The 15,872-nt window shown below is 40.8% G+C and overlaps 1 protein-coding gene across 1 annotated transcript; it reads left to right on the top strand.

Moving 5' to 3' along the window:
* The first annotated feature begins 1,631 nt into the window (after positions 1–1,631).
* On the top strand, positions 1,632–12,372 carry LOC113006921 (uncharacterized). Its single transcript, XM_080289802.1, has 9 exons — positions 1,632–2,009; positions 5,100–5,155; positions 5,270–5,408; positions 5,564–5,691; positions 8,465–8,600; positions 9,166–9,343; positions 9,461–9,544; positions 10,794–11,070; positions 11,160–12,372. The coding sequence occupies exons 1-9, from the start codon at positions 1,819–1,821 to the stop codon at positions 11,921–11,923; spliced, it is 1,953 nt and encodes a 650-aa protein (XP_080145928.1). The 5' UTR covers positions 1,632–1,818; the 3' UTR covers positions 11,924–12,372.
* The last annotated feature ends 3,500 nt before the right edge of the window (positions 12,373–15,872 follow it).

The following is a 15,872-nucleotide window of genomic DNA, read 5'->3' as shown; positions in this document are numbered from 1 at the left end:
ACAAGACAACATTTGCTCAGCAGATTTAAGAGGTCTGAAATGCATCTGTTTCTGTGCAATATGTCTGTCGTTGGTTCCTTTAAAAAGTGCAGACTGATGTTAGAATCGGCGCTCTTTCAGATTAACAAAAAACATGAATTTGCATGTTTGTAAGTACTCTGTGTCTTCCACATCTATTTTTGGTGATATGGCAATCCATCTGCACTCACTGTGCAGGCGAGACTGTGCATGTGTTTCATTAATGTGTTTGTGTGTATCCATAAGTGTAACTTTCACCGGTCACCGAGTCGCTGACCCTGGCAATGTACCTGACCTGGTTGCCTTAGCGATGGCCAAACTCATCTGGGGGGTTGTTGTTCCTCTTAACCCAGTTTACCCTCTGCAGGTAGATACTGTGTTAAGGTGAAAACTGTAAACCTGCAAGCATCCACTGCTGGGGGCCTTTGGATTTCTCTGGAAATGTTTTGTTGACCTAAGCCAGAAATGTTACATGTTTATGACACAGAAACTCACGCATGCAGTAAGACACAGATTTGGTAATAAAATGAGCCCTTTTGATCTTAACTGCTATTTAAACCAACGGTGCTACGTGTCCAAGATGCCAAGATGCATCATTTTTTAATAAATAAAACATTTACTTTGTTTGTCTTTGCAGACTATTTTGGTTGTTTCGTTTTCAAATTTTCTTTTTAGTTCACTTTCAAAAGTTTTTCTTTTTTATAAAAAGAAAGAGTGCAGGATATTGTTTCACTTAGTTGTGTTTTTTATTTTTGGGGGAGGAGGGTATTATTTTATTTCATTTTAATTTTGATATTCAGTTTTAGTCCATTTTAAATGTGCTTGTTTGCCACGATCGTTATTCTGAGGAAAAATAGTTGTACCGAGCACAAATGCTGTTGTTACCAAATATTTAAATATTTTTTCTCATTTCCAACTTAGTGTTGTTGTTTCACCCTATTAAAGTAGTTTTATATGAGTCACAGTTTACAATAATCCTTATTAATCTTACAATGAGTCTACGTGTAGCTTTCCCTTCATTCTCCCTTTAGGCCAATTCTTTTCTGTTTGGCTGCTTCTTATACTGAACAGCAGGTGGGTGGAGCTGCAGTGCTCACAGCCAGTTCCTGAGATCACCATATTAAGGATATTCTCTCTCTGGCATCATACTAAGTGGCAAAAATCTAAACTCGAGCGTTCAGAGCAGTCCGTATCCTGAGCTTTTGAAGGGTTCATGACTATAGGCCGTTGGCTCAAACCTCTGGATGAGTGGAGAAAATGCAGACACAAAAAGTGACAGACCTACGCACCCTACTTCCTTAAAATAAGCCTCTGAAATTTCAACTTAAGTGTGTTACATGTTGGTCATAATAAATATCAGGTTTTTTTACAGTCACCTGTGAACATTTTAATCTATTTTCTATATAAAGCAAAGTGTCTTTGTGTAAATTTCTGTTGATTTTTGGCAAAAACAACAAAACAAAAGAATGTGCATGTGTGCATGTTTGTTCTCAGGTAGCCATTAAGGTGATAGACAAAAAAAAAGCACGACAGGACTCCTATGTACAGAAGAACATGAAGAGGGAGCCTCGCATTCATCAGATGGTGCGACACCCTCATATTGTAGTTCTGCTGGAGGTAAAGACATGAAAATAAAAAATCACAACAACAACAACAACAACAAGTACATATTCACCCATCAACCATTAACATCATCAGAAATACACATACATGAATCCAGAGACATATTTCTATCTCAGTGGTAGATGTTGATTGCAGACAGTAATTGAAAGGTTATTTTATATCTGCTGTGAACCACATATGAATAATCCTGTGCATCAGACTCTGGAGACTGAGAACAGTTACTACATGGTTATGGAGCTCTGTGCTGGAGGAGACCTGATGGACAGGATCTGTGAGAGGAAGAGGCTGGAGGAGCGGGAGGTGCGGCGCTACACCCGACAGATCCTCTCTGCTGTGGAACACCTGCACAAACACGGCATCGTGCACAGGTCGCTACACGCACGCACGCACGCACGCACGCACGCACGCACGCACGCACACACACACACACACACACAGGAGGAGCATGTATGCCTTCGAGGCAGATCTCATCTACAATTTTAGAAGGCTTCTGACTCTGCTCCATGTCTTTATCTAGTCTTCATAGTAAATAGGTGGATTTACTCCAGTGCATCGTTCACAGTTCACTCATTTGCATAGAGAAAAGATCAAATGCTTTTTGAACAGTTGTCAAATTGTTATATTACTACAATCGGCTTTAAGTCTCTCATCGAGTAAAACTGATGTCAAAGCAATACAACAGATGTTATTTAGAGCTTCTAAACATGCTGCAAATGGTATCTCTTTATACTAAAATGCAACCGATGATGTAATGATGATGATACTAATGAAAATGATGATGATGATGAACAATCAACAGCTTAGCTGGTGATCAAATAATGAAAAATCTCCTTCTATCTCTCTGACTGTGAACACAGTAGGTCCAGGTCACCTGCTATATAAATATATATGCAAAACATGGAACAGGAACCTCCCTGTGATTAGGAAAATGATTGCACAAAATGTTTTCACATTCTACAACCAGTTACAAGCAGTTGCAACAACAAACTGGTTGCAACCAGTGTTGATCGCACAGCGACTGCACAGGTCACCTGCTGGGAGGCAACCTGTCTCTAAAGAATTGTCTAACTTGGAGTGACTGCAGTCACTCTCAGATAGGTTGGCACAGGTTTGCAAATAACTGTTGCCTAATTTATTAATGCAGACAATTCCCAATATGTTCCCAATAACTTGCCTGTCTGCTCTTTACATTAGGGAACTCAGATCATCTGGTTGCCAGCTGTATTCTACTCTGTGCTCTACTCCCAATAAAAGCAAGGTTGCTGTACATGTACCTCATTTAGCATTTAAATCACAGTCCTGCAGCAACTGTGTATCTACTTGTGGAGGAAATTCTGAATTTCCCTTTCAGATTACTGAGTTTCTGGCTGGAATTTGAATTTCTGTGTAGATGGCAACAGGTTTGCAATGTTCACAGATTTATCACAGATTGGATGTAATCACTCAGTCACCTGATAGCAGACTGATGCTATCTTATGACCGTTTAATCAGTGTCTTGTCACACCGAAGCCACTTTAAGGATGGCAGCTGCCTGCAAGTGGTGTTAAATATTTGTTGATGAGCGAGAGCCAGTCAGAGGAAAGTTGGTTTTAAAGGAGATAAAATGGCCTGTGTCAGGTGGACAGTGAACTGATGGGGCTGTATAAAGACCCATTATAGAATAAATATGGATTATTTTAAACTGTGAATCATGCAAAGCTGCTCTAGTAGAGCCCGCCAATAAAATAAAGGGGGCGGAAATTACTGTAGTAAGTCCACTTTAACATTTTAACTCATACCTGGTTTTGTGCCCGACTCCAACTAAAGCTCAGAATCATAGAAAGAAAAGAAAAGAAAGCTTTTGGGCAACCAGCTGTGAGGCCACAGTGACCCCCAAACCTGATCACTTTTGAGTACATTTAGAATTTAGTGCCAAATTTGAATCTCATATGGCCTTTGACATGTGATCTCCTAAAGCATGTTTGATAGGCGAGTAGAAAATCCTACCAATCGAAAATTACTAAGAAAATATTCTTGTTGAGCCGATTGGTCAAAGATATTTATTTTTAAAAAGGTGGAAAAAAAGAGAGAGAATTAAAAAACGGATCAAAACAAAAAGTTGTTTATATGGTTCAAAGCTTTATGATTCATACACACATCTTGAAAAAGCATGCATATACACGCAGAAAGAAGTTTGCAGGACATTAACAGCCTACAGAGGAGGAAGTGCTGGGCACAGCGCGGTGTGGGAGATGAGAGTTTTATTTTAGTGGTATTTAAGTACGTGTAGGTGTTAGAGACTCAATAGTCTCTCACACACACACTTGCAAAACAGCCGCACACATTATGCACAGCTCTGCGCTTTGGTTTAAGACCTTGGCTCCTCTGAAGGTGGGAATGTGATTACCAGGCAATGACCTCATCATCCTGCGCCGGCGCCATGATTCACACATCATCACAACATCATGGACTTCCTCTCTAATGAAGTCCCTCAACGACGTCGCTCTCAACCCTTCAATGGCACCTCTTTCTGTCACACACACCCACGCGCTCACCTACACGCACGCACTCGCTCACGCGCGCGCGCGCACACACACACTGCACCACAATGCCACACAGAGATGATTAAACTGGAAATAAATGGAAATTTTGCACTTAAACGCACCTCCTGCCACCCACGTTCAATAGGTTCACCGCATACATTTTCTCCTTTATGACAATGTCTGCTCTCGCTCTCTCTTGCTCTTTTTTCTCTCTTTCTTCCTCCGCCTCTCTTTGAACTTGTCTCGGGTTGTGTGAGCAGGGTTTTCTGGATTTTTGGTTAGATGAAGGCAGATGAAAGGAGCATGGCGGATTCCCAGGCTGTAGTTTATAGGGGCTCTCTCGCTCCTGACCGCAGATTTTCATTTAGTTTGGTAGTTTTAGTGCATTCAGTGTGGTTGGTGGTGAGGCTGGGGTACTTTCAGGGGAATGAAGCAACTTTTTCAGGTGAACAGAGATATGGTATTTTGGTAAAGAATAAGAGATAAGTCAGAAAAAGGTGACGTGAATTGATTTGAAAATCGAGTGCAGGCTTTTAAGTTTGGGCGATTAGCTTCTTTTCTAAAACATAATCACCAGAGGAGATTATTCTGACAAAAACTCTCTTTTTGAGGATTTTTTCCAAAAGCTTGAGCTCTACCCAAACCCAAATTTAGCGTTTGGGTTATTCCTTTTGCTTCTGTGGGTCCAGTCTGATCCCATCTCATCTGGTCATCTATAAATACACAGAAAAAGCTTAGTGTTGGAGTTCTGAGCAACCACCATGATGTCTGTCAAGTAAATTGCCCCAGAACACTCATCAGCACTGTGTGGAGAAAAATAACTAGAAATTCCTGTAGGATTAAGGACAGAGCCTTATAAAAATGCTACTATGAACCACATTCTTCCTTTGAGACCTAACCGATTTGTCTCTTATTTTCCTTCTCCCCTATTTTCAGAGATTTAAAGATCGAAAACTTCCTTCTGGATGAACACAACAATATAAAGATTGTGGGTATGTTGTAGTTTCGTCACTAACATACTGATTTCAATTATTTACGCTAAACTGTTTTAGCTATCTAAAATTTCTGAAAAGAACTTTGCTGTAAGATGATGATTTCTCCCACAGACTTTGGCCTGAGTAACACCCTGAAGACTGACTCTTTATCTCTGGAGCTCCTCAGCACCCAGTGCGGAAGTCCAGCCTACGCCGCCCCGGAGCTCCTCGCTCACAGGAAGTATGGACCCAAAGTGGATGTGTGGTCTGTGTAAGTCTCAGTGTGTCTATCAGAGAAACTCTCTGCTTGGATATTGAACACATTTTTCTATAGTGTTGTAACCGATTATGTAATGATTTTCTCAGTATTTTTCATGTAAATGTGTCGACCGCCTCCTCACATTTTCCCGTTGTGTGTATCTACAGAGGCGTGAGCATGTTTGCAATGCTGACAGGAACTCTGCCCTTCACTGTTGAGCCGTTCAACATCAAACAGCTGCACCAGAAGATGGTCAACGGGGAGATCAGCAGCATCCCCGGTGACATCAGCAAAGGTACCTATCAGAGTGACCGAAACAAAGCTTCTTTCATTACCGTATTTAAACAGAATGCAATCATTTGAAAATCTCATAAACCAAAACTTTATTCACAGTAGGACAAAAAAAAATGGGACGGGGTTATGTTTACCGCTGGTTAGCACCCCCTCGTCTTTTAACTACATAAATGTCTGGGAACTGAGGAGAGCTGCTGTTGAACTTTCAGGAGAAGAAAGTTGCCTCATTCATGACTGAAATAGGATTGTAGGCTCTGAGCAGTCCTGGGTCTTCTTTGCCATATTTTAGATTTCATAATGTGCTAAATATTTTCACCTGGATTGCAGACAGGTCAGTTCAGCGCCCGGGCTCTTACTACGGAGCCATGTTGTTGGCATAGATGCAGTATGTAGTTTAGTGTTGTCTGGCTGAAATATGCAAGGTTTTTATTCGTGAAAACGATGTCATCTGGATGCTCTTAAACCTGCGTATACATCTTTCAGCATTGATCATGCCCAATTCAATTCAATTCAATTCAATTTTATTTATATAGCGCCAAATCACAACAAAAGTCGCCTCAAGGCGCTTCATCCCACAGGCATTGATTGACATCCATATTATCAGAGATCCAGGATTTCAACTGAGTGCTGATTACAAGCTAGATGACTCCTTTACTCATTGCGCTAAGGTGTGCGCTGTCCATGATTTCCAAAAAATTATTTCAAATTTCAACAGGTTTCCACTTTGTCTTTGTCCATTCTAAATCTTTGCATGATAGAGATTTTACCTGCATTTGTGGATGACATGGTGAACTGTGTTAACACACTTGATTTCCGGAAGCGTTGATGAGCCCGTGCATTGATGTCCAAGATAGAATTGTGCCCATCTTTAATGCAGCGCCACCTGAGAAGCCCAAAGATCAGACTTGTCCCTTGCACACAGAGATTCCTCCAGATTTGCTGAATCTTTTGATGATGACATTTACTGCGAATGATGAGGAATTCAAAATCTTCAGTTTCTAGTGAAATTGTTTTGAAACTGTTTCCCAATTTGCAGACACAGTTTTTTGCAGATTGGTGAACCTCTGCCATGATTATTGGGCTTATACTATTAAAAAGCCACTGGGTTAAGTGTAGTTCTGAAGTTGAGTCTTGGAGAATGAAGCGAATGAGAATAAGTGAGTAGACTTAGACATACCAAAGAAATGCCAGATTATATTATGAGCTGATGTAGCTGAAAGTGTTTATTCATTCTGAAACCAATATAAAAACAAGTCTACATGATGATACTTATTAAACCTTTATGGAAGTCGTGTTTTTGCCTTTAGACGTGTCGTAGCATAATAAATCGGAGGAAAGAAACGTTTTACAAACTGCTTACCTCTACCACTTGTCTTCTGCCAAGTCCACAGCAGCCTCAGTGTCCTGTTTCGCTCTACTTTATTTTGGTCTCTCTCTTACACATAGTCCCATCATTACGCTCAGTCATGGCGCCATGTCACCGCAAACAAACATAGCTCCTGTTACTGTGGGGAAAACCAGCACAGCTCCGAGGCTCTGAAACTGTGACAAGATCAGATTAGTGGCTGTACCGCTGCCATGGCCGGGCATCTGAGACATTCACATTAACTTTTAGACTTTATTCTGCCTCCTAATGGGGCTGTGTGCTTCTAGAGTTTTTAAATTATGCATGATACCGATTCTTTTTCTCTTCAGCCATGGTAATTCATGAACTTCATGATTTGGTGAAGACTGGCCCGTTTCTTAGCTTACGTGCTTGTCTGGCTTGTTTCTGTGATATCCTTTAAATTATATATCTTTGCTTTCTAGGATTTTCTTTCTAGGCTTCTCTACTTTCATCTTAAGTATATTTTTTTCTTTCATCTGTACCAGTTTGCCAGTTTATGTGTTTGTTGTCTGGAGGAATGACAATTCCACAGGTTCACTGATTAAAATTCATCAATCGTGTGTCTTCCTTTGATCTGTTACAAACAAATTGAGTTGTCCCTGGCTGAGACAGGCGTCTGGCTCTGAACCAAAAGCGAACTGATAGCAGTAAAGTGAACAGAGCAGTCTTGGCTGATGTGTCTTTGAATGTGGCAGCCATCCCGCTTGAACCCATCTGCTCTTTTACACTGTGAAACGTATCTGGAATCCCCATCTGGACTCAAACTATCATCCATGCTTGGCTGCCACAGAACAGCTCTCTGTCACAGGCTGACAGGCTGAATTGGTTCTCCTGAAGGGAAACCCTGCCTCTCTCCTCGCTGTCTGATACAGTTTCACAAGTCACAAAGAGCGAGCAAATTAAGTCGTCAGTACTCTAAGTATGTATCACTTATAAGGTTGCAACAGCAGTGGAAAAGATGGTTCTCGGCCCTGGGCTCATCTGTGATGAGATGTTTATCAAACAGTAACCACAATCCTGCCTGTGATTAACGACCAGCTGATGCACACTGGCTACACAGGTCCTCTCATTTCTATGTCTAATGCTGCTCTTTTCTCTTGACCACAAAGCAGAAAAAAGGACATTTTAACAGTTATCACCTCCTTCATGAGAATCTACCCATGACCTTCCTTTAACAGCTCTTTTAGTTCAGTTCATTGATCCACTATTGATCTACTGGACATTTTCAGAGTAAGGAGAGTGGATATACTCTATCTGTCTGTCTGATGCATTAATGGGAAGTTAGAAAATGCTTGTAAATTTCTTCGGCTTTCTGAAAATGGGCAATAAAAATTTAAACTCAACCAAATATAGAAATCGCCTGTTTTAAAAAGATTCATCTTTGCAGGTGCTGTGTCATTTGTGTTGTCTCTCCTGGAGCCCGACCCAGCAAAGAGACCCAGTGTTAGAGCTGCCATGGAGGAGAGATGGATAAATGAGGGCTATTCCAAAAAAGCTCTGCACACTCTCTCTCATAAAAACAGGTACAAACACACCTTAACGCATGTGGTGCACATCCAATTCATCAATATACACAAAAGACAATGGTAATGTGTTTGCAAAAAGTGGAACCCTTCTTGTAACGATTGAAATGATTTATACCGTTATTATACTGTAACATAAGAATGTGCATCTGTTCCATGAGAGAAAAGGAGGACACAAAGCCTCTCCTCAGGGAAAGTTCTGCAGCAAACATTACAGTGTGGGTAAAAGAACCAAGAGGGAAATCACTGCGTGTCTGAGAACAAAATGAACATTTTTGTGGTCTGCAGTGTAACAGCTTTGTGTATTATAGCACAACTAAAAAGCTTTTATCACTTTACGCAGAATGGAAATGCAATCATGTATGGCTCCTGCTGGAAATAATGCGTTTTCCGAAATCCGCAGGAATGATGCCACAGTCTGTGAGCGAGAGCCGTTGCAGCCCTGCTCCAAAAATCCTTCAGCTCCAAGTCTTTCTTTGCCACACAGGCCTGTTAGAGCCACTTCTTCTTCTTCCTTCTATTTCTCATTTGTGAGCCTTTTCCAAAGCTTTCTCTTGTTTTCCAGGTTGTCTTCAGAGGATCTCAACTCGACCGTGCTAGAATACATGACAGAGACACTGGGATATTCCCTCTCTGAAATCATACACGTGGTCACAACCAACCGACCCTCGGCCCTCACGGCCTCCTATCACCTGCTGCTCAGCCGACTCAACAGGAGTCAGAGAGGAGCCAAAGCCAGCAAGGTATTCCCGTTATAACACACAGATATACACACAAAGGCCTGAAAACATGAAACACAAAAAACCATCAGTACAAGTGATATATTCATGGTTTGGCATCAACAATGATTAATTTGTCAGAAGCTAGAGAATAACGACTGGAGTCTTCCCAGCAAGAATACATGGAAAGAGAGGAATAACAGTGAATCCCAGACTCCACAACAGGTAATGCTGAGGTCGCCCATCTCACTACTATTATTACTCTCCCTGACATATTGGTTCAATCAACAGTCAGATAAAGTTTTGATCCATTTTAAGTATAAACTGAATTTGGGCCACTCATGTGTGCTTACAGTACATAATAAAGGAACATATAAGTCAAAAACAGCCCACACAGAAAAACTGACCATGCATCTCATTCATTTGATTCACATAGACTGTATATAACACGGACATTACCAGCTGGTTTTTGGACCCGTACTAAAGTCTAGAATTAAAATTCAAAATTCTAATTCAAATACAAATTTTATTTGTCACATACACAGTCATACACAGTACGATATGCAGTGAAATGCTTACACAACTGCTCGTGGCCTAAAGAAAAAAAGAAAGGCTATCAATAAGATAGGAAATAAATATGAAAATTAAAAAGGGTAAATTTAACTAGGAAGGAATAAAATAAAATATAAAAATTAAAGTTAAAAATGAAATAACTGCACAACACAAATTAGAATGAAGGGTAAATTTAACTGGGAAAGAATAAGATCAAATATATGAATTAAAGTTGAAAATAAAATAACTGTACAACAAAAGACACAATACACAGTATAGAACTATATAAGAATGTATGAAGAAATATAAATATATATATTTACAGCAGCTGTACAAGTATTAACTGGAAATGAAGAATATAATGACCAGTGTTGTGCAATCCACATTATTTAGTGTCTTGTGCAGTGCAAATATGCTTAAAGTGATTATCATTAGAGGATCACATGCTAACATATCTGCTAACACCAACAAGCTTATTTAACAAGCTGCTTCTGTAAACCCCACAGACACAAACAGCTGCTAATTATTGCTGCTTAAAACACAAAATGCAGCCTTTCTCTCACCATCTCTTTTGTACAGACTTCTTCAACGATTGGCTCTACATGAACACATCAAGTCGAATTATATATCTGTTACATAATTGCACTAAAAACTCCAGAAACCACACACGCGTACAATCAAAATCAAAAACTGCAGAGTTGAAACCGGGCAGAAAGATAGAGGCAGCAACCACCTGTCAATCAAAGTAGCCATGTCCTAAATAATGCAATGCTTTTTGCATTGGCTTTAATTTTTTTTAGTTTTTAAGGCAACATTGTGGTACAAACTAGTGTCAGGTAGTGTGTTTCAGTATCATACATGTATTGTTGGTTTTATATTCCTCTTTCATCATCCTGACAACCAATCACTGATCAACCTTCAGAATGAACCAACCAATGAAAAAAGCTTGAAGCAGCTGAGCAAGCCTCTGAGGAACCAACAGGCAAGTGAATTTAAGAGCAGCAGAAAGAGGACTGAGAACCTGCACAGAGAGGGTGACGAGAATCGGTCACCTTCTCCTTCTCTACCCCAGCTTCCTCACTCTGCCTCTCCGTCCTTACCCCCTCATCTCCCCTCTCCTTCCCCTGCACCTCTGTCTGCAGAGGAGAGGGCTACTGATGAGGAGACCTTAGATGCCAGAGAGACACTGTTTGCAGAAGGTGAGGAGGGCATTAAATACAAATGCTGCATGCAGTGACAGTATAATACAATGTCAACTATACTATACTTTTATCTCGTTGTATTTTAGTAACTGTTTTTGGAGACAGGGAACTCGTCCACCTTTCTCCTCCTAAAAACTCCACATCTCAACTCTGTGACTCCGCCCCTTGCCAAGTTCCCTTACCTGCAGAGCCAATCAGAGATACTAGCACGTCAAGACCAGTCCGAAATACGCACCTGCTCAGGACTACTCAGTCAGATGGTGCTGCAGACCCCGTGTCAGACTGCTTCAAAGGCACCCGACGCCAGGAAGATTCTAATCACCTGAGCATCAATGAGCGACTGGAGAAGCTGCAGACGTTTTATTCATCCGAGAAGAACGGCACGTCTCCCAGGACGCTCCTGGACACTGACACGCGCACCACACACTCCTCAGACAGAGGCCACTTGGGTTCTGTTGAGGCGTCACAGACATCGCCCTCTTCCCCCCTCCCACTCCTCAACAACGTGGCGCTTAAAGACGGGCGGGGAAGGAAGATGACATGGGCAGGGCTGACCCGACCCGGGCCCCCGAGACTCCTCGTGAATGGGTCTAAACCTCCTGCTCTCCCCTCACAAAGACAACATACTCTGGTCTTCAAGAACCTCAGGCAGGAGAGGGGAAGGAGGAAAGAGCTGTCTGCAGCACGAGGAGAAAGAGTAGCAGGAGGGATAAATGGAGCCAAGAGGAACTCAATTCAGTTGCGCTCGTCTCTCCAGCGTCGCGTGGCAGACCTGAACCTTCCACTGCTTTCTGCAGGCCTGCAGGGGAAACCTGACAGGAAGAGTCAGCTACACAGCATGGACTACTGACACAAAGATGACAGGATCTGATAGTATTTCAGGGACAGTAACTAAAGAAGTATTCAGTAAATACTGGTGTCAACAGAAATAATAGCGAGCAACAGTTATTTGGAACAGATTTAAATGGCAGCTACAGAAAAGTACAATCCTAACGATATTACTTTCTCACTCTGCTGTTCTCTTCATGCCTTTTCTCACCAGCAGGGTCAGTGCTGCAGTGCCAAAGCTTTCAACTCTTAACAATAAGCTAGTCATACAACTCCAGTGTCCATCAACAAGACTTTGGCTGAGCACCTATCAAGCATGTTGTTCTTGAATTTCGACGTGCTGATCTCCACTGACACAAAGTCAAAGGCAGAATTTAAAATGATGATTTTTTTGCTTTGTTTGTATTCACTCTTCTGAAATAGATTTTTGTACTGACAGTGAAAGTAAAAGCAATCCTTGATACTGGTTAATGTTTTTATGTGCTTTCTTTTTCAAAGTTATTGTTGCCATAAGAAAAGAAAAAAACAGTCACACAAAGAATACAAATATTTTTATTTATTTATTTTGTGGTCTGTGTCAGATGTACACTAAACCATTATCATGGTTGAAAGAAGTGATAATATGAAAACATGATGATCATAACAAGAAATATATTATAAATCTAATTTAGGAAATAATCTATCCCTCAGATTCATCTTTAACTCTTCTTACTCCATCTTCTTCCAATTATCCGGCCCCAGGTCGTGCTTTTTTTGGACCAATGTCTCACTTGGTGAGAGGAATAAAAAATGTTTGTGAGCACAAACAAATATCAGTTTGTGACTATTTGATTGACGAATATCTTGCCAATCAAATAGTCAAGCTTGACAAGGGTAGTAGAAAAAAGCACAGGGGTAATACATTGTATATGCAAGTATATGTCTATTATTTTAATAAATTGCTAGTTGGTTCTTAGGCAACATTATAACATCATAACACATCATGCAAGTTTTGCGGTCATAAATTAGACGTTATTGCCATGAAATTAAATGCTATTATAAGGTGCTGTAAGTGCATAATGACTACACAATTTAGTGTATTGTGATATTATCATGTTGCAACATAATGACATCATAATATCTGATCTAGATAAGAACCTTCAGGGGCCTACTGACGCAAAGATGAGAAGACTTGGAAGTGCACCTGTGCGCCATTTTCGGTTGTTCAACTCCTGTATAGTAGGAGTTCACAGACAAACAGAAAGTTTCTGTATTATGGTAAAATTATAGGCACTAAGCACCCATATGATTTACGCCCTGACTAGTATCGGGCTGACAGATGCTAAAGGTTACTGTGCTTTAAAATCATAAAATTTAAGCTCTTACATGACACAAAGTTGTTGTTCTGAATGCACCTTCATATACAGAGCTATCATTAGGGCTGTATCGTCACTGATTTCTAGAATCAATTAGACTCTGATTCACAAGGTTCTGATTTGATCCACGAGTCGATTCAATTTGAATCAGAGAAATTTTGCCTCAGACAGTCAGAAGCATTATAATTCTGATCATTTATCAGTACATATCCATATTTTTATATCTATAAAAAGAAAGCTGACACTTGCGAGACTTTATCAGAGGTGTGAGCATCACAGCAGATGCCTGTGAAGGAGATGAAGGAGATTTTCCCGGCCTGGCTTTTTATAGCAGATAACCTTCAAAATATTCTGCAGTAGAACAAAAACGGAAGAAAACCATGAACCAACATATAAACATTACCTGATGCTGCTGAAGTGAAGCAGAGCAACGTTACAAAGGTTTGATTAGAAACACAGCTAAGCATTTTTCAATTTTGCATCATTTTAAAAAGTTAAAATTTCTTTAGTATTGAACAGCAGACATGAGACTTTCTTCAGGGAAGTCAGTTAAATTTAAGCAAGCAATAATGCAGAAAACAGATTTTTAGATGGGAAACTGTTCTTGAAGTACACTGAAGGGTGCAGGAAGTGTGATTTTATCATGGTGGAAGCAAAACACCAAAAGTCAGAGGGACTTCGTGACGATGTTTATGTGAAGCGAAATCTGAAGCGCAGTTTGGATCGTCTTTGGCTGCTGGTTCAATCAGTTTTGGTTGGAGAGTGATAAAACCTGCAGCTTCAGACTCGAGCACAAAAAAGTCGTAAACACAAAGCGCGAACCCGCCGACGCATCAGAATCAGTGAGCTGTCGGCCCCGACGGCGTGTCCGTGTACCTGCCGTCGGGTGAGAAAGCGTCGGGTCCGCGCTTTGTGTTTACGTCTGATTACGTCTGACACCCGATTTAGCTGTTTAGTGGTTGTCGAAATTTAGTGAGGTTTAACCTGAGATTCTCGTGTTTCGGGCAAAATAAATGTATATTTAAAAAGTCAGCAATGTTTTCTCCCCAAATCTCTGGCTTGTGCCACCCCAAGTCTAGGATCTGCGGATCATTAATATTCAGGACAAAGATGTAGAAGAATCTGGTTGCTGCTTGGTGGCTCTCAATAATTCAGGGACCGTCATCTGATACTTTTGTTTGCGAGTGTGTGTATTGGTGAGGTGGATGTTCTGTGTGTGCCCACTATGGACAGATTGAACCCACTGAGCTGGATACATTTCGAACTCCAGTTACCTCTCTGGCTACTTAACAGTGATATGAACCAGTAAGCTCTGATACTGTTATCAGACATGAGCACACATTCAAGCTGTACAATAGTAGAGTGACAGTAAAGCTGCCAAGTAAAGTAAGCCTATGTAAATAAAGGTGCATAACATTGAAAACAAAATATGTTATTTCAGTATAACTCTATAATGAAACTATATTAGCTCTTTGGATTAAATTAACATAAAAAGATCCATAATGCTTGTTTTGGATGCTGGAAATGTTGGTGTGAGTAAACAAGCATTGGTAACCCTCACCCGTTTAGAAATGACTTCAGTCACACTGATTCTGAATAAACCATGCGCACAACAATTTGGATGAACGTGGTATGGAAATTCAATTAAAAATGCATGCTGCACCTACAGATGTATCCATAGCTACTGGAACGTTGCATTTGCATGCATGCCACAGGAAATGTCATGTGATGAGCATCATGCCATTAACAAAGGCTTTCAAAGGTGTTAGAGAACATAGAGTTCAAGCTCTACTGGCTTCATGCAGGAAAAGTTAGACTTTCCACAACCAGTGGTATAAAAGGGTCCATTTAGGTCAGAATGACATCCGAGGGTCAACGTGAAGCTCTGTGAGGTCTTTTGCACTAACTACACACACTTTCTGAAAGTGGAATGGGAAATAGTAAAAGATCAGGATTATACATGCTTTATGGACAGCTGTAATATAAGGTCTCTGAGACATTTACATCTGTTGGATACGGTGGCCCGGAGAGGCCAAACAGACTGCAACTTAATAAAACACCAGCAATAAGAAAAACGCTGCAAAAGCACACAAAACACAACGGAAATAGGGAAAAACAGATTGCCAATAGCACAAGGGAAGTGTTTATGGGGAAACAATAACCCGACGGACCAGTTGCAGGAACCAAAATATGCTAAGAATTGCGCTGGGAGACACTTAAAAGAAGTGGAGGATCTATCACTCTTGTGAGGAAAGAAAAGATGAGAGGTAAGTGTGTTAGCCTAACTATTAGCCTAAAAATCCATCATCAGTATTTTATGAATCATGATAAAACACACCTACCATGTTTTGGGTTCCTGCAATTGGTCCGTCGGGTTATTGTCTCCCCAGAAACACTTCCCTTGTGCTATTGGCAATCTGTTTTTCCCTATTTCCGTTGTGTTTTGTGTGCTTTTGCAGCGTTTTTCTTATTGCTGGTGTCTTAAGTTGCAGTCCGTTTGGCCTCTCAGGGCCACCGGACCCAAGCAGATGCTTACATACTGCTGATGAAGAGGGTGAGTACCCACAAAAAGATGCTATTCAGCTGCTGTTCAGTGACATTTAAAGCTGTCTGTAA

Source organism: Astatotilapia calliptera, chromosome 15 (assembly GCF_964374335.1).
Source record: "Astatotilapia calliptera chromosome 15, fAstCal68.1, whole genome shotgun sequence".
In the NCBI taxonomy this organism is placed as follows: Eukaryota; Metazoa; Chordata; class Actinopteri; order Cichliformes; family Cichlidae; genus Astatotilapia; species Astatotilapia calliptera.
This window is presented reverse-complemented; position numbering and strand designations above follow the sequence as displayed.